At 41.7% G+C, this 27,095-nt stretch overlaps 1 protein-coding gene across 1 annotated transcript in view; it reads right to left on the bottom strand.

Annotated features, from left to right (window-relative positions):
• Window positions 1-3,516: 3,516 nt before the first annotated feature.
• CALCRL (calcitonin receptor like receptor) overlaps window positions 3,517-27,095 on the bottom strand; it is a 64,314-nt gene continuing 40,735 nt past the window's right edge. Inside the window, exons 6-13 of the mRNA XM_009911200.2 lie at window positions 24,627-24,718; window positions 19,457-19,583; window positions 17,755-17,908; window positions 16,628-16,688; window positions 16,439-16,505; window positions 11,597-11,815; window positions 11,239-11,280; window positions 3,517-4,708 (exon numbers count right to left, since the gene is read on the bottom strand). Of these exons, the coding sequence (XP_009909502.1) occupies window positions 4,487-4,708; window positions 11,239-11,280; window positions 11,597-11,815; window positions 16,439-16,505; window positions 16,628-16,688; window positions 17,755-17,908; window positions 19,457-19,583; window positions 24,627-24,718 (984 nt within the window). The 3' untranslated portion in view covers window positions 3,517-4,486. The remainder of the gene's footprint in view (window positions 4,709-11,238; window positions 11,281-11,596; window positions 11,816-16,438; window positions 16,506-16,627; window positions 16,689-17,754; window positions 17,909-19,456; window positions 19,584-24,626; window positions 24,719-27,095) is intronic.

Raw genomic sequence — 27,095 nt, 5'->3', positions numbered from 1 at the left:
AGGGGAAGAAAACTGCAGTAGTCGTTGGGAAGTGTAGTTGCAAAGAGCTTTACAATGTGGCCTGCACATTTTTATTTTGAGCAGTGAGAGGGCTGAGTTTGATTTAAAAAGCAATCCTGTATGGCATTTGTCTCAAATGAAGCATGAACTCCATGATGAATATAAAGTCTTAATTCAGGCTCTGTGCATTAGCAATATGTCACTTGTCACCAGCTCACCTCTTTCCTTTCTGAGGGGGCCCACACCTTCTGTAGTCTTCTTTTTACCCTTAGTATACTTATAGAAATTTGTACTGTTCCCTTTGATCTCCCTGGCTAGATTTAACTGTAACTGAGCTTTAGCCCAGTCAGAACAAAATTCATTACCCGGTGTTAGTTTTGGGGTTCTTTTTCACCCTCAATTGAAGATTTCTGTGCTGACTTGTGATAGAAGACCAAAAGCAAAGTGCTCCTTTGCAACCCAGACCTCTGAGATGAGGGACTTCAGAGCAAGTGCAGTACTGGGCTGCTTTTCATTGTTACGAGCTAGCTAACAGCAAAGAACCACATCTGTTTGTAAACCTATACTCATGATTTGTTTTGCTTCTTGTAGCTCTTATCCACGCTGAAACTGTTTTGTTCTACAAGTCACTTTGGTTGAGATCTGGTTGGACACCATGCTGGGACTGATGGAATGAAGAAGATACATCTCACTTGGTCTCGTCTCTGCTGCCACATCACAAGGGAAAAGAAAATCTAGCTTCTTAAGGTAAGCAAGCATTAATGAGTAGTTATTGAAAGTCAAGATGCTGGGGACAAGAAATAGCAACCTCAACCTCTTCAGTAAGTAATTTTGAAGTGCAGCTTACTGTGCAATACTCCACTGTGCACTGAAAACGAAATATTAAACACACACTGAAAAACTGAGTAATTGTTAGTAACTCTAATGGGTTAATATTTAATTAACACAAAGTCAGGATGTGTGAAAAGCTAATGTAGATCATCTTTGTTGTTTTCATAGTACAGCACAAGAGATCTGAATACATGTAGTAACAGTTTATTGATCACAAACATAATACTTTTCAGCAATTAAAATGCATGATGAGTCATATGAACAAAGGGAAGATAAAGCACAACCAAAAAACTTCACATTTTTTTCCATTTCATTCCTAGTGTAAGCAATAAATACAATGCTATAGCTTCTAGTAATCTTATTTACACAGTACAATACTTGAACGTTGCCTGGTTTCCAGCCCAAATGCTTCATGACATGACAAGGAGCTCATGTTGGAGCATTTCTACAGCCAAATACTGTAGCAGATTATCACCATGAAAAAAGACATTGCATAAATGCATCCCAAGAACCCAAACAGCAAATGAGGGAGGGGACCCTGCCATGGAGTGTTTTAGTAATTGAAGACAGTAGCATTAAAAAGAGACATTCCCTCTCCTGGTATTACAGAGACCAAGTACAGGACAAGTACTTCTGTGGCCCCTGCAGGTTGATACAATAAATCCTCACTAAATGACAAACTAATAAAGAACAGATAACAGCAGGTAACTGTTTGCATGCTCAAAGGAATCTCACAGCCCCACCAAAACAGAATTTACCTCCATCTTAGAGAATACAGATGAGGACTACAACGTTCTTTGAAGTAGAAAATCAACTGTGACAAATGAGTATAAGGATTTGGTTTTAAATTATTCTGGCAGAAAACCATTTTAAGAAGCAGATCCTTCTCGTGGTTGAGTAGGAACTAAGAAAAGTGAGGTAGCAAGACAAAAGCGCAGTGCAAGACAGCAATAACCTCATGAGGAGGGGCAAATGTAGCTCTCTGCCACGTAACCCTCCACAGCCACAAACACTCCCTGCACATCCAGCTGGATGCGGGTTTCCTTTCCAAAGTACAGACAGACTGATTTCTGTGGAAAACCAATCTTCCTTCCTAAATTACCATGACAAGTTTCTCTAACAGAGGACAGGAAGGAACTAGCAACCAGTGCTTTGCATTAAATGATAAAATCTTACGGGCTGTTAACTCCAAAGTGTCTCTGTGAGAAGACAGCTTACTTCACATCTAATATTGTGTCACACTCTAAACCATCATATGTTTTAATGATGACAACCCACCAGGTACCATTGAAATAACTGTCTGATAAAAAGGGACTTCAAAGCACTTCTAACTGGACAGGGATGGGTCTGGGCTTTGATTCTGAGCTGGTACCCATTGATTCAAAAAATGGAACTCAAGACAGATCTATGTCAGTTGATGATCTGGTCCCCCAGGTGTAAAGCTGCTCCACCAGAGCTGGGATTACCTGCACCACTCACATTTTCTCACCATTGCACAGGTTTTAAGTAGCACTAGATAGACCAGCAAGCAGTGTTGGAACTTCCCTCCTATCCATGCTGTAACCAACACTACTACTGTATTCCTGCAGCTTAAGAGAACTTGACATCTGATTGTCAAATTTCACACTACCTGAAGCACAGAATCCAACTGATTTTCAGATCATTCCTGCCAATCAACCAGCCAGCCTTGCAGAAGAACAGAGATCCTGAGTTGTGCATTCTAGCTGAGAGTGTAGGTTATGAAACTAAATCATTAATAAACACTTTCTAAAGTCAAACTCTGGACATCATAACCGTAAAGAACTACAGAAAGGTGCAAGTGGTGTGCACTTACCACATCCTCCTAGTGTTTTCCTTCTAAGTACAAAGCATTTAAAACAAGTACAAAGCATTTAAAACCTTATGAAGTCACAAACCAATAAAGGCTGTGACAAGCAAATTAACTCCATGCTCATAAAGCTTACAGAAAGGCTACTGACAAAAGTGTTAAAATCCAGTTGTTCATATAAAAATGCAACAACCTAAAACAGAAGTGGTCTCAGGATTGTCTTTTCTTTCACTGACTTGCGTACACCCGAAGACATTAATTAGCATCAGAGTCTACCAACTCCAGCATCTACTTGTCTTCTACTTTGTTTTTTCCCCATTTGGAGCAGACTTACCTGTAAAGTAAATCAACTTTTATGAGTCTTAGTAAGATTTTTCTTCATCATGCCTGCACTCTTGAGCATTTCTGTCAGTCCACTTCAGAAAGATGTACAAAAATCCAGACTGATACAAAGATGTTTTCTCAAGAGCTTCCTGACAGCCTTCTCTCTGTCAGCAAGACCTTTATTCATCAGCAGGGCCAAAGAAACAACTTATAAAGTACTGTTCTATGCTGAGTAACTGAGATGGAGATTCAGAATCAAGGACTCCAAAATAATACTACAATTCTCAATCCAGAAAGTTTTGAACCTTTGTCACACAAGTTTTACACTGCGCTTTGCAAATGATGACAATAGCATCGGTTTGCTCCGTTAGTCTGACTCTGACAGACTGGTGTTGAAGGCAGTACATCGTGTGCACCACATTCAGTCCTGCACCCTTGTCTCAGGCAAAAAAAAAAAGTCAAATTAATCAAACCTTTGCCCCAAGGATGAAGAAATAAATTATCAAGTATATGGCCAGGGAAACACTTAAAACAAAACAACAACATGGTTACAACAAACTCTGTGCATGATCTTTTCCCAGCTGAATAAATTCTTTAAGCAGACAGCTAAATTCCATCAGCTGCAGTTATGAGATAGTGTCTGGAAGGATTTACTGTTACCCAGGTTACTACTTTCCCTTCTAGTAGTAAGGCCTCAGCTATCTTGTCTGTGGTAGAGCCAGTGAGAAACTTCCCCAAGCCTCAGAAGGAGACATCCTTATATATATATATAAAAATAACTTAAATAAAGTTGCTTGAAGGCTGATGTAAAGTCATACAGTGCAGTATGGAGGTGAGGAGAGTCTCAGACTTGCACTGGTGTCTCTATGCTTGGTTCCAAATAGTGCATAAAACAAACTGGCCAGATCAAAACCATCTGCCTGCTGTCTCAGACTACCCGTTGGGCTCTTTCAGCAGTGAAACGCTGGGCACAAAACTAACCTGGACAACGTATTGTTATTATTGCACCTACTTTAACTGCTTTCCTTCACTCTGTTTTAGGTTGAATTAAGACAATACAGTGTGGTATTTACACTCTATAGGCAAACGAAGTGGCTTCAACACAACAGTCATACAAACTGCCAAGAAAATAAGAAATCCTTCAAAGTAAGCAAGAAATCCTTCAAAGTAAGTAAAAAATCCTTCATTGATTCCCTTTGTACAAAAAATTGCCAACTTTGTCTACACAGTAGAAACTGAAGAGGCAAAGTTTGTATCCTCATATAAATGCACATACATATATAGATATATATGTACAGATGTCCATACTATATAGATGCACAGAAACAAACATATGTATATATGCAGATATATACATACAGGTGAAGGAGGAGTTGGTTTAGTTTGCATCATTCAGGAGAATAACACATCCCAAGTTAGGCAAAATCTGCTGGCCGTGAAGTCATTCACTCAAACTTGGAGTTCAGGGCACTAAGCCCGGCAGGTGTGCTGAGCCCTGGGTGGTCAGCCATACAGCTTTTCTGTTTTCAGCACAACACTCTCCATGTCGTGGTAGCCCTTCCCATTCAAATGTTCGCTGGTGCAGTCGTGGTTGTAGCTGTAGCCTTGGACGTCGCTGATGGTCGACACGGTGTAGGAAGCGGTGCGGATGGCATCCGAGTGGCTGAAGCTGTGCTCAAACTGGATTTTATACTGATTCCAGTGCCTTCTCAGAACAGCTTGGACCTGTGCCAGAGAACAAGTGCACATAAACCACCTGGAAGGATCGTTCCTTGATGCAGGAGTGACATGGCACATGATGAAGGTGGCTAAGCTCAATAGGAAGCAAGGCTCGGTAATCCTGGAAAGTGGGGGTACCCGCACGTGATCTCTCACACAGGGTGTTCTGAAAGCTTTACAGTTTAAGGAGGTGCTGCTATTCTTTGGCCAGTTTGCTGTGCCATAATCACCTTGTACAACTCCAGTGTACTAACTGCTCAAGAACAGCAGGGTTTACAGGAGCAGCAGCAGAATTTTTTGTGTTCTCCTCTGTGATGTCCTAAGCAGACAGATCAGACTTACAGATGAAAAAAGGTTGCGTCTCTTCCCCCTGGTTTTTCCAAAGGCCATATCCTCAGCAGCTCTAAATTCTCCTACCCTCAAGAAACTACAATCTACATTTGCCATGGTTCTGGCACAAGGAAGCCTTTCCCAATTTCTGACTGTACCTTAACCAAATGAGTAGAAGGCCAATTTCCCTGAACTCTCTCTTTCTACCAAGGCTAAAAATAAAGCTGATAAAATAGCTGCAGGCCCCAGCTGGTTTACATGTCCCCTCTGAAAGGATGTTATGTTTATGGCAGCCTTCCTCTCCTACAATATGGTTAAACACCTGTGCATACTGGATTGATGAAGTGTCACATTCATGAAATTCACAGGGAATTAGTCTTTCAGTGAAGATGCCAAGTGAGGAATGCTAAGAATGGTAGTAGTGACTCTTGTTGCTTTTTGAGATCTTTTTTTTTTTAATGTTAAAAAATCCCTGCCCACAGATCACAAATGTTTACTTTCTTCTTCAGGCAGCCTCTGCACATAAAGTGTCCCTGCACAGACTGGCAAGTGCTGGGGGTGCACTGGCATTTATCCAGCACTGCACCCTAAGCCACAGGCCTCCTTCACCTTCATTTCACTTTCATAGAATAAACAAGGTTGGAAAAGACCTCAAAGATCATCAAGTCCAACCTGTCACCACAGACCTCATCACTACTAAACCATGGCACCAAGCGCCACGTCCAATCCCCTCTTGAACGCCTCCAGGGACGGTGACTCTACCACCTCCCTGGGCAGCACATTCCAGTGGCTAACAACTCTCTCTGTGGAGAACTTTATCCCCACCTTGAGCCTAAACTTCCCCTGGTGCAGCTTGAGACTGTGTCCTCTTGTTCTGGTGCTGGTCACCTGGGAGAAGAGACCAACTCCCTCCTGGCTACAGCCACCCTTCAGGTAGTTGCAGACAGCAATAAGGTCAGCCCTGAGCCTCCTCTTCCCTAGGCTAAACAATCCCAGTTCCTTCAGCCTCTCTTCACAGGGCTTGTGCTCCAGGCCTCTTACCAACCTCGTTACACACAAGAACTAACCACTGAGCAGTGTTTTCCCCCACTTAAACAGTGATAGAGTAGATAAATATTTTTAGGATTTTCCATAGGTCTTCAGGGTTTCTTTGGTGTTTGCTCTCCATTTCCCTAACACAACAGCTTCTTTTGTCTAATTTTACTCTAGCTTTAATTATGAAAAATAAAAATAGAGAAGGGATGCTGTTTTTAGACTTCCTGCAGGCTGGTATCAGAAGCCTTTGCTCAAAGAACTTCTTCATAGTTCTCAAAATCCTTAAAATGAAAACGTTCAAGGGCAAGGGAAGCAGTGTCAAATGAGTACCATAAGAAATTCGAATTCTTGGGCAAAGGGGATGCTCTTTGCTCATCAAACCATGCCAATCTACTCCAAACATCTCAACACAAATCTACAACCACTGGAGTGATCAGTGCCTTAAATGCTTCTGAGTATCTGATCTTAGTGCTTTCCATACCCAAATACTGTCTTTCTTCCCAGACTAAATGGAGTTCCTGTTTCATCATGGGAAGGTTTTGATGAATTAATTAGCATTGCATAGCAACCTCTAGCCTTAAAGATGTTCATGGCTTGAATACATTTCCTGTCACCCCTCATAAAGCCATCTTTTCCAAGAGGGAGGCTTGGATTTAAAGCACATCGCTAAGCCACGTTGCATTTGTTCTCCTCTCCATCGTCAATTGCCCCACTAAGATTAGTGGTCTGCTGTAGATGCACACAGAAAAAAAATAAGCATTGAATAAGTTCCACTTTAGACAAGATGGTTTTGACAAGATGGGAGGACATCAGCAACTGCAACTGAACGGCTTCTTCAAGGTTAAAGGAATCTATGGGCAGAGCCTGAGAATTAAACTAGACTTGCCAGGCTGCAAAAAAGCCTCACAGTCAGGTCCTGCCCCACACTCCTCCTGCCTGCCTCAGTAACACTTCTTAGTTTGTCTCACTTTCAATTGTTAATAACATTTGTAAACCAGACCTGGATGGGTTGTCAGTGCCTATCCCTGAAGACAACCATCAGTGCCCCTGCAAGACAAATGCCTTCAGGCTGCTTCTAGGGAGAAACCAGCTGGGTTTTCACTTCCTATAATTAGTGTTTCCTGTATAGGTAAATACCACTTCCTCTGTGCCTGCCCTGGTGCCCATCATGCACTCTCGGAGCATTTCTAACTAAGCCACATGCTTCTGGCACCTTTCCCACAGCCTCTCTGTTACTGCTGACTCAGTATCTCACCTCTGGCCCCAGAGCTCTCTTCTTGCAGGATGTTACAGCCTTTCGTTTATTATTACTGTCCTTCAGCCTCCTCTAAGCCATCCAATCAATCATACATAGAAGAATCACTACTCATTACCTTCTGTTTAACCACAGGCACGTCCACCCATGAAGTGAAAACTGAACAGCTTTGAGCAGTTGCATGGAGCTGTTTGTTATCAGAAAGGGTAACAAGCAACACATTTAAGAACAGAAAGTAAAGTAATAACTACAGTTGTATTTCTTAGTCAGTAGCAAAGATGCCAGTTTGAGTGGGCAGATTCTTGCTTTCTCACCTTAGCTAGTAATGTTTCTTTTTGATGAGTTTCATGAAGGGCTCCTTAACATACTAGAGCTTGATGTTCAGTACAGAACAAATGAAACGTTTCAGCAGCCAACAAGGAGCAAACACCCCATGCTACCACCTCACCTGTTGATAAAGGGATTGCAGAATCTTGCAGACCTGAGGCCACAATCTGTACTACAAAGCCAGTGGAAAGAAAGGAAAAACCGCCCAAACCCCCAAAGCTACCATGGATATGTCATTAATTAGCACCTGTTAGTAATAGCTCACCAGCAATCTTTCCACTGATTTATCAGAGAGCTGGGACAAGCTTCTGCTCTGGCTGCAGCCTGTCACCCCCAAGGCTGCTCTAGTCCAACCCAAACAGGAAAACAAGATGAAGAGTCAAGAAGCATGGTGCTCTGTAGGATGCTGGCACATAAGCAGGAGAGCATCCTTAGGGAGGCCCTGCCACAGAAGATAAAGATGAAGGTTTGGCACATACACCCTTGTCTGTAGGAGGCTTGGGATGCACAGCTGCAGTGTGTGCTAGAACTGAATTTGACAGACTGCTCAAGAAGGTGATCCTTGGCTACAGTCAGCAGGACATACCAGCTATTTTTCTTACATTTCCTAGTTTCCTGTTCTCCAGAGCTCTCTGCAGGCAGACCACTTCTATTCCTTTTTATTTTTTCCCCCACCAGAGGTAGCCTGCAAGCCACCACACTTGAGCAGGGCTTGGGTCCGGGTATTTGGTATAGAAAACACTAAAAGGTGCAGCAGCAACTGGGGAGTGCCAAGAATTAGCTTTTAGCATTTTTAATGGCTTAAAGTCCAACTGGAGAACTCCTTGCCCCATTGTCAGTGCTGATCCCAGTATCAGCATTCAGCACAGACCTACTACAGACAAACATTGACACCTCTGCTGCCTCTTCTCTTGCTCAGTCTCTAAGGAGGCAGTGCTGGAACAAGCGATGATACAACAGCACTCTGTTCATAGCAGCTAAGCCACAGCTGCAGGCTTTCTTCAGGCACTGGCATGACAGCAAGAGTCTGTAACAGCAATGGAACACCCCTGAGCCTGCAGGCTGGCATGCCAGGAGCAGAATCTCTTAGCAGACAAAGGAAACAGGTTTTCTGATGTGCAGACATTTGTCCTAACTACACTGCCATTCTCCTCATGGATTTCCTTGCTGATGCAGTTCTTTATAAAGCTCTAAGTCCCTTCTTAAACAAGGTCTAAAAAAAGTGAATAGAATGATAAAATCAGAGTGGTCTGGGCTGGAAGTGACCTCCAAAGGTCATCCAGTCTCATCCCCTCTGCAGTCAGCAGGGGCATTCTTAACTAGGTTAGGTTGCCCAGAACCCTGTCGAGCCTCACCCCGAGTATCTCCAGGGATGGGGCCCCAAGCACCTCTCTGGACAACCTGTTCCAAGTTTGCAAACAAACTAGAGAAGAGTAGATTTAGATTGGATGTTAGAAACAAGCTCTTTACCATGAGGGTAGTTGTCAAAGGCCTACAGTGATACCCTGAGGGGCCATGGCTTCAGTCTCCATCCTTCAGGCACTGGAAGACTGCTATTGGCACTGAAGCACTGAACACAGACTGGTTTAAAAAGCATAAATTTCCACTGTACAGAGAGCAAATACTAACATGTATGTTTGACAAAGTCAAGGCATGTGGTCTAAAAATTAAAAGCCTTAACCAGTGCTAAAATGGCTAAACCTCCCTTTTAACAGTATCCTGCCAGAAGTGATTCATCTGTTACCATTTTGGGAGCTATGGAAGAGCTCATCTTTTACCCCTGATCAGACCATGGTGAATTGAGGAAACTGAGGATGACTCAGGTTTGCTTTTCTCACACAACAGCAGAGAACATGTGAAAAATGAGAGTTTACAACAATGGAATATTAAGAGATACAATACTTAACAATTCTATCGCCTTTCAAACGTAGGGGTTTGACTGTAAGTTATAAAGTAGCCTCAGAAGATCCACAAGGATTAAAAGGCAGAGCTGAACAGTGGGCAATGTTGTTTCATAGAGATTGCAGAGATTTCAAGGGTTTCCCTCCTGCTTTTTGCACTGAAGCAGCACAAATTTTTTGTTTGATTCATTCCAAACTATAAAATTTAGGAGGGAAAGTGTGTGAAGTATCACTGCTGGATGTGGGCAAGTGATCAAATCAGAGCCAGGACTATTAATGATGTGTTCTGCTTTGAATCAAATACATAAGTGGGGACTTGAACCTGGATCTACTTGATGTTAAAAATCAGATCCAAAGCACTGCTCCATACCCTCAACACTGTGACAAAGCCTTTCCTCATCTTTTTCAGTTCCTTATCAGAAAAGCTTCAAATCACCAAGACTTATATATTTAGGTAGGGGGATAAACCTTGACACCCCCACAGAAGTTTCATTTCAATTCAGCCAGCTTCAGACTTAAGAACAGGGGAAGGGAGGAGCTGGATGAATGAACTGAGCTATTAGCCAGCTCCTTACCTGTAAGTCAATATGACTGTCAAGTACCATTACATAAGCACGTTAATACAACTTTGCAACATCTGCTAGAAGCAACTAAGGCCCCAGTCACTTGAAAACATCTGGTTACTCCCACACATCTGCTTACAGCCATACACTGCAACTGCACTGGATGTAGAACAAATGAACAAACAGATGTGTAAAGTGCAGCACTGCAACTGTTCCTCTGCCAAAGTGTTGCAAAAGCATCAGTTTGGGTTTTGGTGGGGTGTTTGTTTGTCCTGGGGTTGGGTTTTCACAAGCAAGAGCCAGATAAAGAATTTGTAGATCTACTTTTTAGCTTTTCTACCACTGTCTCTTACATTGTAAGTCTCTGCATGTGTGCTCACTAGAGCTTGGGGGACAGAGCTTTTTGATGAAGGTCACTGTGTGCACCCCAGAGTTACAGGGCCATAATCTATCCAAGACAACAGCACAGCTAGTTCTCCTGTACAAGCTCAATACCATACACCACTGAAATATGACACAACTCTCTTACGTAACAATAAGGAAGTTTCTTCCTAGAATCAACTGAGGATGGGTCTTTGAAAGTGCATTTCTTACTCAACACATATTTCTGACCCAAGCAGGGCTAAAAAACAGTTTTCCAAACGTCAGCTTAAAATTCTCTCAAAGAACTGCCATCACACAACAGCATCCCAGCACAGCAACAGGCATGCAGTATGCAGTATGCTCTGCTCCTGCTGCAGAAAGACCAAGTACAGTGACTCACCAGGATAGCAGATGCTATACAGGTTCTAAGAGAGACAAAGGTACCTTCTGGATAATGAATTACATTATACTCTTACATTTTATTTACTGAGAACTGATATCTAAGTGACAAGTGCCTTCAAATCCTTATATGAGCAAGAGACATGCATATTGCTCAGCACAAAAGAGGCAGTCTGAAGGTACTTTCATGATGCCAGTAACAGTGGCATACTTCTTCCCAAGCCCTGCTCTCAGTAGCCAGATTATTATTACTTTAATTATTTTTACCTGACAATTTTAGATTTAGAATTTGGTTTACTTCTCTTTAATTGCTGACACAAAATAGAGAAAGGAGCACAAAAGTATTAAAAACTGTTACTGTACCTCTCCATTAAAGAAGCAGAAAATCGTAGCCACCAGCAGACCCTGTAAAACAAAAAGGAAAGCATTTGGCTTTATTTCAGATGCATAGGGATTCTCCCCAGGTGTCAGATCACTAGAGGCTGCTGATAGAATTAGCTACAGAGCACACAAAATGCAGTACAAACCTAATGGTAGCAAATAAGCTCTAAAAAGAGATTACTTAAAAGCACTGGGCAGGTGGTCTACCATGGTGGGTTTTTTACCTTTAAGACATGACAATTCAGCATCATGGAAAAAAGCAGCAATTGATAAGAATATTGCCTCACATGCCACTTGCTATCTCTCTCAAGTGAGCAAAAAACTGTTTAATGCTTCCTACCTGGTAGTGCATGAGGATGTGCATCACATAGTCATAAACTTCCTCAGCGATCCGGCCCTCTGGTCGCCATGGAAACAGGACAAATTCAATGCCAAGGAGTGGCACGAGAATCAGGGTAGCTCTCACTGCTTTCATGTACAGGTTGGATTCTGCCTTGTGGGTGTCTTTCAGCTTGGTTATGAGCACACGAACGATATTTAGCAGGAAGAAGAGATTCACCTGTTGGAAAAGAAAACATTGAAGAGAGTCGGAAAAATAATCCCACGTGGTTTTGAGGCAACCCAGAAACTCAGCAAAACTCATAGGAGATGGATGGCATTGCAAATATACAACAAACACAGGTCCAAACTCTTTGAAAACACCTTTCAGTAACTGCAGGTGGGCTATCCACATCCCTTCCTCTGTCTTACTTGGCAAGTATCCATCCAGATCACCTTCCAGCATCAGCAGCCCACACCCCTAGCTCTCTGCCATCACAGTAACAGTACACAGGGGAGTGATGAGGTTTTTCACATGATGCCACCCTTTTAGGCTGCTCAAGCAAGAGGATGACATTCCTCACTGTTTGTAGTGAAGTATGGTTCTTCAAAAAGCTGCCTTTTTTAGTTTTGAAATACAGATTTGGCAAATTCATAGAGAAGAAACAGAATTTTTGAAAAGTAAAAAGATGCAATACCATTGCAATTAAAATGCTGCTCCCAGGAGCCACAGGCTGCTGTAAACAAACAGCAAGGTTGAACATTCAGACAGTGGGTGATGTTCCGATCATTCAGCAGCACTGCAAATGGAGCAAGTGTCAACAAGATGCTCTCCATCATCCTCATGCATGTGGAACTTGATTTCTCTAGCTGTGAAGGCTTTTCTTGTTTGTTCACTGTCACTAAAAGGAAAGTTCACCCCTAACTGAAATCACAGCTATGCACACTGGCTCTTTCAGCCCTTGAGCACTCACTGCAAACATCCACAGAACTATGACACACACTCATCCCACAGCCTAAGATGTGAGTAAGCAGCACAAGAGCAGTGTTAGGGATGACTACACCCTGTCCTCACCTATCATACAACAATGGCAGCCCCTTACAGAAACTACAGCTAGAAGAAACCTGGAGAGCTGAGCCAGTCCCATGGCCTTGCAAAACAGCTGCTGCTTAGGTGCCCATGATGGCTGGCAGAGACCTAGAGGAGCATGGTCCTAGCTCTGCTTCCATATTCCGTTCTTGCCAACAACTATCCAGAGACAAAAGGTATGGACAGGGGAAGATGCCATAAGATGGAGACAGACAGCTACCTTCTGAAAGACCTAGGAATTCCTGGGTTGGGTGGGAGACCTCTGTCTCCCCGTAGGACAAATGCAAGCCAGGAAGCCATTTCAGCCCATGCGTGTCACCATGTCCTCCACAAGCCTGGCAGAATTCTTTTATGTTGGTGAAGGTTTTCATGATAAACAGCTGTGCATTGTTATAGCAACAAGGCCCCTGACAGATATGTGAGGTTATTTATATTCCTCTTACATGCTATTTAAATCGTTTTAACAGGAAATTGTTTTACATAGGAAACTACTGCATGAATGTCTCATGGAAGTCTCCAGCTACCTCTAAGCTTTGTTTAAGCAACCAAGGTCTTCTGATTCTTTCTCAAGGGATTTGTGGAGATTTTATGCAGCCCACGATCCTCATCCAACTTCCTATAGTACACACAGACAATAACTTCTTCCTCCATTTCTAAATTTAATCCTCCTTATATCTGCTCATTGAACATCAGCATGGCTGGAGCACAGAGTTTTCAGCCCTCTCATGTTGTGGCCAGTTCCTACAGCACCATCCTCAAATGCTAAGTGAAGATAAGAGATGCAGCATTAGGCAGAAAATACCACCCAGCAAACTATTTTATTTGTGACATGCTGAAACACAAAGAATGTTACTAGTGGTTCCACTTAGCCACCAAACTAATCAAAAATCCAGAAAGAAGCACACAAAGAGGGGTTAGGGCAAACAAAAAAGATGGACAAGGCCAAGCAGGGGACAGAGAAGAAGCCTGAGTCAGTAAAAGCATGCTGCCCTGGTTTTGGATGTGTCTGTCTATTCTGTCACAAATACAGGTTGAACAGTATTTTATATTCATCCTGAGCAGCTCAGGATGAACTGGTTCTTAAACTGGTGAAAACAGGTCTTGATTTGAGGCAGGTAGTGCATGGGTTTTTACATGTAAGCAAAAGTAGGCCAGTGGAACTACTCGCATATGTATTAGCATCACCGTGCCTGTGCTGCCTTGGGAAGCCTCAGAGGAGTCCTGTGTGCTAGCTGCAGTATGAACACACACACACACACACACACACAGAGTAAAATACCAGCAGCTCCATAGTGACCTGGAAAGTGAACTGAACAAACACAGATGGAAACAAAGGCAGAGAAGGGATTCCTGGAGAAAAAGAACCAACACTGATACTTCAGGAGAATTTAGGTTCTGCCTTCAGAGTGGCTCTGAGCTTAGCTGAACTTTTGAGTCAATAGTTGCTGCAGTTTCTGAATTCAGCTCTCCTCAGGTCCCTGACACTTGTACATCTCTGCATGCTGAGTTTGTGCTAAGCAGTATGGCAACGCTTACCAGCACTCTCTTCTCCAGGGTTGTTCAGCCTGGAGAAGAGAAGGCTCCTGCAAGGGGCTTGCAACAGGGACGCAGAGAGACTGTTTAACAATGGCCTGCAGTGACAGGGTGGGGGGCAATGGCTTCAAACTAGAGACGAGGAGATACAGATTGGATGTTAGGAGCAAGTGGAACACTAGAACAGGTTGCCCAGGGAGGTGGTTGAGACCCCACCTCTAGAGTTATTCAAGGTGGGGCTGGACAGGGCTGTGGGCAACCTGATCTAGTTCAGGATTCCCCTGCTTACTGCAGAGGGGGTTGGACTAGATGACTTTTGGAGGTTTCTTCCAGCCCAGACAATTCTAAGATTATATAATTCTATGTAGTTAAATTTCTGCTGAGGATGACAGAAACAAACCATCCCCAGTTCACAGAACTTGGATACTCTTAGACACTAGCTGGCAGCCATTGCATGGTGTTTAACATAGCTATGGAGCATCAATCTTAGCCTGCTTGAGCCTGGCTTTCTTGGGCAGAGCTCCTCTACTCATCAAGACAAGTTTTATAATTGGCTGTGGGCATTTCCAAAGCTGGGCATGTGAATGCTGAATCTTGTTCTCAGTCCAGCTTGAAGTGATTAATAAGTTGATGACAAAGCCAGGAGCTCCTGCACTTCCTTCTAGTACACTTCACTGAGTACACTTCTTCTGCTAGAAGAGTTTGCATTTTTCAAAGGCTTTCAAAGTCCAAGGCACTAACACATAACATCATTACCAGGCAAAACAAACAGTCCTGGAATATTATTTATGTAAATAATGGCAGAACTAAATCAAAATCCACTGTTGGGGCACCACTGCAAACAAAAGCAGCTGGGCACTGGTACATCTGAAACGAACACTGACATTGCTACTGCTTTCACCACCCAATTGCTTTTGTTCCCCACCTCCTTTTGAGCAATCTCTGTCCAGTGCAGAAACTCACACCACCCTCTACTGTTTCATTCTTTAACTGTGGTTGCTTAGGCAAACAATTGCAATTAAATGGCAAACTGAAGACAACTCCAATCAAAATGTAACCTATGTCTGCTCCCACTTCCAGCTTCCTTGGCAGGGATCTGTCACAGTTACATAATAACAAAGACCATAAAGGCAGCATTATTGTTAGCTTTATGTAATTGTTGGATTTTCAGTGATGTGCAAGAGTTCAATTCCCATTGGCTTCTGCCAGTTCTCCCTGGCACCCACCTGACAGTCCCCTTCATGTTATTTGAGCTACTGCTCCTGCGAGTAGAAACAGCGTCTTCTCCCTCGTTATCTAATTTGCAATTGAATATTGCTGCTTAAGCGTCTCCTAAAGCAGGTCATGCTTAGTAAAGTGTGAAAATTGTATCTGGCAAGCAAGCTGCTTAAGCAAATGAGGGCTCTGTTCACACAGCCTAAACACATGCACTTCATCTAACATCTTTGTCCCTGGCTTGTCTTTTCTCAATTGACATATGACATTCTTCCATTACCAGAAAGGAAAGCAACTCCTTTAAGGTATTTTCAGATCATAAGCAACATGTGCAGCTGTGCTTAATCTTTGTTATTCCTACAAGGCTTTCAAATAAACTTACTGATTGCACTGAGGCAAGAAAATGCAAGAACACCTTCAGTCAGCTCATGAAACATGCAAGCCTATGGGAAGTACACATGTGTAAACTGCGAAGAGAATGGGCAGGTTCTGCCCAAATCAACCACACAGAGGCAATTACTAAGCCTCCAGTAGAATTCTTAGAATTCTTAGGACATTCTTAGTACTCCTGTGAATGGAAAGAAGGTTTGACAGCTTAGGACTGATTCAGCACTTTTGAAATGAGGAGTCACACTGTTTTCAGTGTGACTTCTTGGAGAAGTCTGCTGGGACTTCCCTTTCCCCCTTTCTGCTGGGAAGAAGAAAATGATCTTACAAGCGAAAATGAAGTCACTTCATGGAAGATGGTATAGTTTCATAACTTTCACACATTTCCATTGTTTAAGCAAGCTCTCACTCCTTGACACTAACATTTCAGTGTAATGATAATTTTGCAAAACCCAAGTTTTTCATAGGACCAGTGGTACAGCTCCTTCATATAGCCAAGACTTATTTATCTGGTGTGTCTAAAGCACCTGTTAGGTTCTGTGAGAGTCCTGACAATGACCTCTAGATGTTAGCTTTAAGGCTCTTAGCGGCTTCATAATACCATGAAGAAAATCCAATTATTATCTGCAAAACACCTACCAAGAGTGCAGCACAAATAGGGCCGTGGATGATGTAGAGCAGGTGAGTATCAGAGCTGATCCAGCAACTAGAGAAAACAAAGAGGAAAAAACCCACAATTAAAATTGGCATTTTACTCCCTGTTATATTCTGGTTTTTCCCTGAAAGAAAATGGAAAGGTTTTGCAAAGCAAATTGAGGCAGTACTTACTTGTCGTTATAATACAAACTTCTGGCAACGGCGTGTATGCAGGCAGGGATCAGCGGAAAACCTGTGAAGAGAAAACACTGCTTGCTTTATATATAAACCTGGCTAATAACTAAGTAAACTTACACTTCTTGCAAGAACCTTCGGAATTTTCACCTTATCCACAGTATATACTCCTAGAGCAAATGAAGTGACAGGCACCAATTCCATCTTGGTTTTCTCAGATTTCATTCTGAGGCGTTTGTGGAACCTTAGTCCCAACGTCTGGCCAGAAAATTCACACCAGCAGACAGAAGGGAAAGGTAAAACAAATAGTAACTCTGTAGAATGCAACAATCAGTCCTCAGCAATAAATGGGTACACAGACCCTGGAAATCAAATACATTTAGAAAGAGCAAACGAATGAGTTCCCTGGGGCCCTTGATACGCTGGTGGTACTTCATTTCCAGACACTGCTGAGTGCCTTTGAACCACAACCCAGCTGTGTCTGCAGCAGGACAGCTAGTGACACAAGTAGCAAGTCAGGTTATAGCTGGACGTGCCAGTACACTGACACTGAGGAGAAAGCCCTCACTTGTCCTTTGTGAACATGCTGTTGTTCTTCATCTGAAATGACCAGATATGGCTTGTTGGTTTTGATACTGGTACCACATGAGGACATTCAGCTACAGCTATTTGGTGTTTGCCTAGTGAACAATACAGGTCAAATGGAACTGCTGGAAAAATAAATCTGTGGCCATCTCTCACTCAGTTCTGACCCTCCTCCCCAGACATGGCGAGACTTCTCTGAAAACATTCATTCCTGAATAAACATCTTCGAGTTGAGGAACAATGAATAATTGCTTCTTAATGTCTTCTTTTAAATAGGAGACTATTTTCTCTATACAAAGGAGGAGTCGTTTCCTGACTCCAGAAACACAGAATCTCTCTTTCAGCAAAGACAGAGGCATGTACAACTTCCTACATTAGTATCTCTAAGCCTGTTAAAACACTACAGACAAAGCAGAGGGGTGTGTGCTCATTGTTCAAAGCAACCAGCTCAGAAAAGCAAAGGTACAGCTGTTTGAATTCTCCTCCAAAGGAGGAAGAGGTTGCATTGCCCTGAAGATACTGAAGGTGAAACTGCATACCCCAGCCAAGAAGGTAATACCACATCAAGTGTTGCTTCTCAGCAAAAACAGCCACCACGATGAGAGTGTGCAGGTAAATGCCTTCACACAGCATCCAAAAGTAGTTGCAGCCCATCAGGTACAGGTAGATGAACTGTGACACTTTGCAGCTAACCTGGAGGAAAAAAAACCAGAGAATAACATCTCAGAGTTGTATTTGCAAAGTGAAAAAACCCACACCGACTCAAATGCTACTGCTCAGTCTCCTTTACACTACAATTACTTTCTTTTTTTTCCATTTTAAATAAAATTATAATTCCATACTTTATGGAGACAAGTTGGTAACCAAGTCTGCATTTGCATGATTCAAGCACAATGACCTCCAGAGCCTCAAGTGTGATGGCAGAAAGCTCTAATGGTATTTTCCCTTCTTGCAAACTGCCACCTTTGACTATGGCCCTAGGAAAGCCTTAAGCTACCTGACAGGAACCACAGAAGAAAATGTCCTTTGATGAGGGTAATCCCCTCTCAGTTCTACCAGTCATAAGATGCAAATACTCCTTTTTCTGATGCTTACAAATACTTCCCGTTTTAGCCTTGCCATAACTGCACTTAGGGCCAGTTGAGACCTGGCACAGCAGGCTCTGGAGAAAGCCCTCTTGTTGGCATGTATTTGTATTAGGCTTCATTCTAAAGATATTCAACAGAAGTGTTAGAACAACTCTCATGAAGACTAAAATGTGAGGCTGTGAAAAAGAGGCAATAGTTAACTTGCAGATATGGACATGATAGATGCCTTTATTTTCCACACCTGAAATTGTTGTATGTTTGATTGCTCTGTTTCTGGAACTTAGCTTAAAACAACCCCAAAATCTACACTGTATTATCATGTTTTGCTCCATAAATCACTGGAGGATCATTATCAGCTGCTATCTCAAGCCTGTTTTCCAGCACTTCAACAAGCTTTTACAGGAGAAAGAGAATTTATCTTTTCACTTGATTCAGCTTCTGGAGTTCTGCCCTAACTTTCACAGAATTTAAGTTCATCTTCCAGGCCTAAGTAAACATAAAGCCACAGTTAGAGATTTGTTTGTGTATTTCATTCTGAGGAGTTGCTACAACTCCTAGCCTTTTGGGAGAGGCTACTGATTCACACTTACTCCAGTACCATCAGGAAACGAGAGAGAGAAAAATCAGACCCAAATGGATGGATTTTATTTTCCTTTTTACTTCTGGAAGATGATGGCCAGCTTTTTACCTCCTTTCACAAAAATAAATGGATTCCTCTCATTTCAATTGAAGATGTCAAAATGAAAGCCATAGGAAAGTAGCTGACAGATCCAAAACACATGGTAAAGCTTTTTATGTATTTTTTTTTTCCCCCACTGCCTTTCCTTGGTGAATTCAACTGTCATAACCTCAGTGACATCATCTAGATTTAAGCTACTTTCTAGCAGTTGTTTCAGTGTGAAAGTGATTTGTAGAACTCAAGAGCAGCTCAGTGTGCTCCATCTCCTAGAGTGTTTGTACTGTTTCGAAATCTCAAATGTGAAATGCCCAAGTCACTCTCAACCATCTGTTGTGCTACGTCACAGGGACACATCCTCACTGGACCTTTTAACCTCACCACATACAACAGTTTATCAACTATCTGTGTCTCTTCTGCGTTGCTGATGGCTTTCACATACAAATAAATGAGGCTGCCAAGTATACTTTCACTTACTGGATTAGTTGCAACTAATTCCTGATTGTTGGCAACTGCAGTCAGTGAAATTATTGTTACAACAGAGTTGCAAACAAAAGAGAAAAATAGGTTTTTATGCAGGGTAATCCTTTGGCAACTCAAGCTCCTAGAAAAGAGAAACAAGAACAAATGAATACACAGGGGGACAACTGTGTGCACTTGGGGACAGCTCTGAAATGTTGAAATAAGAGAGCTCTTTTTTTTATGGAATAGTCTTACATCAACCCTTTCTTCAGCTGCAGTCCAAAGTTAATAGAACGATGTGAAAGGTAACACCTTTCATAAACACCAACAGGAGGCAAAGTGAGTACATTCAGTTACAGTATGTTCTACTCCGTAGTGGCTAGCATAAAACATTTGAGCAGCAAGAACAGACCTTGGTTTAGCAGCTTTATACCTTTGGTTTTGTGAGTACCTGAAGAATTTCTCTATAAGCTCCCATACCAGAGCTTGAAGAAGCCATCCTACCTCACATTTCCATTTACCCAAACCACCTAAGAAGTTCTGAGGACAATTCTCTTTTACTCACATTTTTGTCATAGTATTCCTTAATCCTATAGCTAGAGAAACACCCAAATAAAATTACAAAAGACAACAACAAAGCAAATATTACCTTGACATTTGCATATAGCCAAGTTCTAATCAGTATATAGGACACAATTATAAAATGCAATATATAACTGCACATAATTGTGTTCATTTGAAATGCTTGGTTTTAATCTTGCAATAATAGGAAAGAGAAAAATTATCTTTGGAAGGGTTTTCTGGGGTTTTGTTTGTTTTTTGGTTTGGTTTTTTATCAGAGGTTCAATAATATTAATCAATGTAAGAAGTTAAACAAATTGGCTGCCACTATGTTCATCTGCCATTCTAGACAAAGCAAGACTAAATCTGTGCCATTCCAAGAGGCAGAAGCGCTTCTCATTCAAGTTTTTCCAAAGAAATTCAGCTTCACCAACACAAAAGAAGACAGGAAGCCTACATGGATATAGGAACAATTAAACCTTGACTCTCCAAACTCTCCAAAGAGCAAGTAAGATCCTCTTTGTTCTGAAAGCAGATGAACAGTTTACAAAGCTGGGTAAAACCGATCCTGCCAGACTGAAGATTGAGGGTGCACAGCACATATAATTAAACTCTGTCAGTCATACAGGATGTCAGCATGGGCAGACAGGAACAGAGCCTAGTTCTTCAGGGTGAGCACTACCCAGAGAAACCTCTCCCAGAAGCAAAGAGAGGTGGTAAAGACTGTGCTACTATGATCTCTCTCAGGAAATGCTCTTTGGTTACTTTGGAGAAAGAATTTACTGAAGCTTCTGACGTAAATAGTCTGTGCTTTACAGCCACATCTGCCTGCCCTAATAAATAGCCATCAACACAGAGTGCAGGTGATTGAGAAACTGAAATGACTAACTGGAACAGGACAACCTGGCACCTACACATGCAACTACTCTTTACTGTTAATCAGAAATACACAGACAAGGTCAGCAGGGGAGAAGCCTAAACTGTCACACAGGAAAACAATCAAGTTTTCTAACCTTTTCAAATGGTGTACCTGAAAGAAAAGATGAGGTATGGACATTGGTGATTAATTTATAATTTGAAGGCCAAAAGGGAGAAGAGCATCTAACACTGAACCAAAGATATGGAATAAGTCACAGAAGCTAGAGAAGTGTACTGAAAACTGCTGCAAAGATGACAGATGAAAGAAGAAACAGAATGGCCCCACTGAACAAAAGTGACAGCCCCAAAGGACTGGCTGGATAGGAGATCTTCACAATTGCATTCTTTGCAGCTGCCACAAGAAAAGCATACGAAGCACCCCACACATACACACAGTAAGTGAAGAGGTTCAGGCCTGCAGGGTGCCACAGAAAGAACCAGGCAGAGTTTCTGTCACTCAGGCCCTGCAACATTCTAAGCCTCATGTCACTAACCACGGGGGAAGGAAACCATTCTAGTGCTGCTTGCTGTGCAGTGCAAGGAACTGCCATATACAAACCTCCTTTTGCCAAGAGTAAGCTGCCTGAAGACAAGTGTCCAAAGCAGAGGATACAAGCTTGGATTTGGCATACTGAATAAAGTGTATTCCATCAGGCTTGGTCATTTTCTTTTTGGTCTTTTGCTTTTTTTTAATGTTCAAAATAGATTGGTTTGATGAGTATAATAGCCAGGGGTTTATGCTCTTTGAAAATGTGTTTTTATATAGGGTTGGGCTATTTCCTATACAGTTTCTATATGAAAAGAGAAGCAAGGCTAGATTCCAGCTAAGGGCTTTTGTGTAAACAAGTGCTGAAGAACTCTGGAATTCCGTCTGCTTATTGTTAAGATTCAACGCAGAGGCAAGGAAAGGCACGTACAGCTAATGGGGCCATCTCTCAGGGTCATCCAGCAGCTGTTCCTGTTGAATATTCAAACACACCCATCCACACCCACCTCCACCCAGGCATAAAAGGACTGAAAGGATCACCGGACAAGAACCAAGAAAGAAGACTGATGACATTTAAAACTGAAGACTGCTTTTGGTAATAAAAGGATTCTTTCCTAAGCCTCCCCACCCTCCCTCTTCTGGTACCCTTCCTATATTCCTTCTTCTGACTGTTTTCCTTAATGACATAATATCCTTTAATCACTTAATTCTCATAATTATGATCTAAGAACATTTGAGTGACCTAGCCCTGGATTGAAGCATATGCAGTAAAATAAAACCAGACCTCATGCTAAATTACCTATTTCCCTTCCTAGCTTGACTCCTGTATGTCTTGGGCATTAGCAAAAAAACCTAGTTTCCCCAGTATTTCTCCAAAGGAAAAGAAGCCACATTTCAAAAGCCACCAGACATGTTTCAGATGTGATTTTTTAAGGTATTCAATTACTGCAAAACTCAACTGGTGAGACCCACAGGCCACTTAGGGGGAATTAATGTGACTTAGGAACCTCCTAGCTCTCAATCTACTCTTCAAACACAGTGCTGAGTGCCGCTGCCATGGGGTTTGACACAAAGTTGATTGGCAACTCCTATTTCAGGTAGGGGTTTTTCAGTTGGTTGGTTTGGGTTTATGTGTGGGGGTGGGGGTCTTTCAAATTACAGGTCCTGTTTCTCTGCATTCACTGTTCCCTTGCCTTGATTTTCTTTCTTTATGAAAACCACACAACTACTGTAACAGAAGATTTATAATAAACACATGTATGATCTACAGACATACAGAACAAGAAAGCAGAGCCATGCAAGAAGTTAATTCTGTGTGTCATAGATGACTTTCCAGAGAGGAATATCAGAGTTCCAAGTTGATAGCCCAAATTGATGCTGTTAAACCACAAACTCCAATCCAGCTGGGGAAGACACGTCATGAACTGGATTAGCATTTCCAATGAGACAACATTCAGAATGTCAAATGAAAAAGTAAAATGCACAAAAATATTTGAATCTTAAACCTCACCTAGTTAACTACAACCCAGCTAAGCTGGTATTTGAAAAGGTGAAGGCATTTGAAGAGTCTGTCATTTCTCCTCTGGAGAAAAGCACCACCTTTATAATCAAGCCTAAAAGATCCTCTAATGATCCACAAGCCAGCAAATGTCCTTTGGAAATTATCAACTGACTAACAAGAGCAGTTTTTTGAGAAGCATGACAAATTCAAAGGCATCTCCACACAATAGCAAAAAAACCCACTAAAAAGAAAAACAAAAAACTCCAAGCAAGCAAGCCACCTGTTAAAGCTATGAATAATCGTACAGCTTCAGCCGATATATAATACATCCCAGCACTAATCTAGATCCTTAAATACCCTCTGGTACTAAAAATACATTAGAGGAACTGTACCTCCCAAGAGAACAGCTTGTAGAGAACTTTCTTTAGCTGCCTTTAAATTTTGTCATTTCCTTTGACATCCCAACATAACCACAGTCTAGAAAATGTGGTTTGTGGGTCTGGATTAATTCCATGCAGTTCTCTGAGGAGACATGATCCTTCTACCAGAGGGAGAAAAAAAAATCCTGGGAGGGTTAGACAAATGTGACAGTTCCAATGGCTGTGAGGCAGCTCACCTGCTTTTGCAGTGAAGTGCCCCAAGCCCTGAGGAAATTGGCTTGTTCTTCATGTTATAGTGCAGAAGAATCCTACCTTTCTGTCTCTGGAGTTATACAATCATATCGTATTCCAGATCTTTTTGTTTTCTCCTGAGAAGTTAATGTCAAAGCATTTTTCCTGTCACACTGTTTAGTCTGCTAAACTTTATGTGGCATTTATCACAACAGTACAGCCCTGGTTTTTCTGCAAAATTAAGCTGCTTATAAGGAACTCAGGGACATTTCACACGTTGATTTCGAGGGAAAGGGAATTTAGAGGTGGTAAGCATTGTTTTCACAGGTCACATGTAAATAACCACAACGTTTTGGTTTGTCTTGATGAAAAGAAATAAAAAATAAAGCTTAAAAGTCAAGTCAAAGATGAGATTTCATAAAGAGCAAAACAAAACTGAAACACTCTGGATTGCTGGGGATTTATGAAAATGTCCCAGAACCTGGAGAAATAACACAGAACTGAACTGGAAATATTATATTCAGCCAGATGTGACTAAAAAGGGTAGTTTTTGTTGAATGTCTGCTAGCCCTGCCTAACTGAAGTCCAGAGCATGAGGAAAGCAAAGCTGATGTGCGTGCTACTCATATTTAGCTGTTAGGAAAAACAGAAGATGGAGCGATACAGTAGGGTATAGTGATAAGAAACAGGAAAGCCCATAAAGCAGGTCTGCATCACCCAATGGAAAGCACTGCAGAAACAACTAAACTAGTGCCAGGTGACAAGGGAGGCCTGTGCTGTGCAGGGGTAACAATTGGCCTCCCTCAAACACAAACCCAAAACAAACAAAAGTTTTCCCTTTTCCTAGTTTCGATGTATTCTATGGGGTTTGATTTGCAGGTTTGGAATTTTGGGCTTCTGAGAAAAGATATCTAGAATTTTGTTACAATCTAAATCACACACAGGATCACAGAATCACCAAGGTTGGAAGAGACCTCAAAGATCATCAAGTCCAACCTGTTAACACCAAACCAATACACTGATTCCATATGCTGGGACAGGCTGATGTATTGAAACTGGGATTGTTGCAAGCACTGGTGTTAGGTAAAGGATTTGAAACACACTTACTTGAAATAGAAGAATATGCCAAGAGAAACCAGAAGTGATGCAATTGAAAGGCCATGTCCGATGATGGCCAGGTAATACAAATTCAGAGCAGTCTGCAAAACAAGGAAGGAAAGCAAGCACCTGTGATGCACACAGCTATTGGTGACAAATATTGGTACACATCTCTTCTGCATAAGAAATTACTATAATGAGAAAATAAAAACTATACAGACAATGATGAATCAAGCCTAGAATCCCAAAAATCATTGGCTAACTAAAATCTCTGTAGGACACAAAAGCTTCATTGAAATCATCAGTAGAACTTCCCTCTTCTCAGCTAAAATACTGGGTTTCTAATACATGCTGCCAGTCTTTCTGAGTATTTACATAAATCTGACTATTTATGCTACTGTACTGGGTGCATTCTTGTCTGATGCTTGATTCATCTATTAACACAACCCTTAAGCAAAATATGTGCTTCCTATATGAATTAATTTTCCCCTGTAGATCTTTTTTAACTATTTAAAGATACTGCCTTCAAAAGCAAGCTGTTGAGTCTGATACTGGAAAATTTAGTTTTCACTTGGAATTTAAAGAAGAACGTGGGGGGAAAAATAAATGACTCAAACCCAGTGAAAACTGAACTGCCTTGGTTAAATAGGTCTACAGCCACATTGCAGAATGCTGAGAAAGCTTGGGAGATACAAAAGGTAAAAAGGAGGAACCAGTAGGTTCAGATTTGCAAGAGGTTTTCATTAATGCTTTGAATTAATAAATATATTAAATTCTACCAGTAACAAACCCTCTGCTTTCAGTCATGGAGTCTCCCTCCCAAAATTTCTCTTGTTCCTCTAAATGTAAGGCTATTATTTTGCACACAAAGAAATGAAGTTTTTCAGGTTGAATCTTATAGCATGACAACAAAGCAGAACTAGCTGGATGCTGTATGAAAATGAAACAGAAATGCTCAGGCACCCAAACTGTATGGATCCTCTGAATTTATTATTCCAAATTAAGAGACTAACTGCAGCTTGCTGCAGCTTCTGACTTTTGAAATAATATCAAAAGACTGCAGGTAAAAGCTTTAAGAAGGCTGTAAGATAAGACAAAGTAGTTCCCTGTACAAGCTGGAATTCTTTCACTTTAGTCCTGTTCTTAAAATGAGATCAATTAATAAAGATAAAAATAGCAAAAAATGCAACAGGTTTAAATTGAAACTTTGGTTAAAATTTGGAAGTGCTCAAAAAAACCCAACAGCTACCCCTGAAATGCTAAAGCTTGTCTCCATCATTGCAACGACCACCTTTCTGTGACAGGTCAGTATCACCACCCCATTCAGTGACCAGTTCAGGCAAAGGTGCCTGTTAAGGATTTAGAATTCCAGGCAATGTTGAACTAGCACAGGACAGTGGTACAGCAGGGGCTGCTGGTTATGCACTCAGCAATGGGCAACACTCACAATCACTCTGCTTTACCTTTCCCCTGCAAAGCAAAGTGAAAAGATAATGCTGCTTAACAGAACAGCACACAGAACAGCAGCAAGACTTTCTTCAGAGCTATTATTCCATTTAAACAATAGCTTCTGATGCACAACAGAGTTGAAATGTGCTGGCAAAAGAGCTGAGGGAAATGAGCTCATTATTCATAAAGAAGGATCTGCATGGATCTGCTTCTGTCTCAATAACATTCTCTCAGATTCCAGCCAAATATTAGCAAGAATCAATGAACTGTAGCATCTCTGTCATTAGGGCATTCAGTGCCTCACAATTTGAGAAAAAGCAATACCAAAGTGCCTCATTATCACCTATGACCTCCTTTTCTCAGCCTGGTTTCTAGGTAAATACCCTAAAGCACTCTTGCAGCACCAGCGCAGGCAGCTAGGATCCCTAAGAGATGTCAGCATTTTTGGCTCGATCTCCTATCTCTTTTCCATGAGCTCCAAAGCAATTTACAGCCTATCCTGACCTACATTTTATATTCCTAATTCTTTGGCATAAAGAACATTAGGTGGAGGGCTGATACACATTCAGTTTTATCTGTTATATCCTCACACATCACAGAGTGTTTCAGCAAGAAGGAATTTTTCTTTTTCTAAACTGTAAGTGGATTAGCATCTTCAGGATAAGCTGAAGTCTATAAAAATGTCATCTATACATATCAGAATGGTCTGAGTTGGAAGGGACCTTCAAAGGTCATCCAGTTCAACCCCCTCTGCAGTAAGCAGGGCCATCCTCAACTACATGAGGTTAGCCAGAGCCAAGTTGAGCCTCACCTTGAGTATCTCCCCAGGGGTCTCTGTGTGCACAGATTGGACCTTTGATATACAGAAAACAACTCTCTCAAGGTATTTTGCTGCCTGGCCTGTAATAATTTTGGATGCTTGCAAAATTTCACTTAAACAAACTGGAAATATGTATTTTCCATTCATGTGACCAACCTAACATCTCAGAAACTGAAAAAAATGGCACTTGGGGGCCAGGATGCAAGACA

Source organism: Dryobates pubescens, chromosome 37 (genome assembly GCF_014839835.1).
Source record: "Dryobates pubescens isolate bDryPub1 chromosome 37, bDryPub1.pri, whole genome shotgun sequence".
Lineage (NCBI taxonomy): Eukaryota > Metazoa > Chordata > Aves > Piciformes > Picidae > Dryobates > Dryobates pubescens.
The sequence above is the reverse complement of the archived record's forward strand: the minus strand, read 5'-3'. Positions and strand labels throughout refer to the sequence as shown.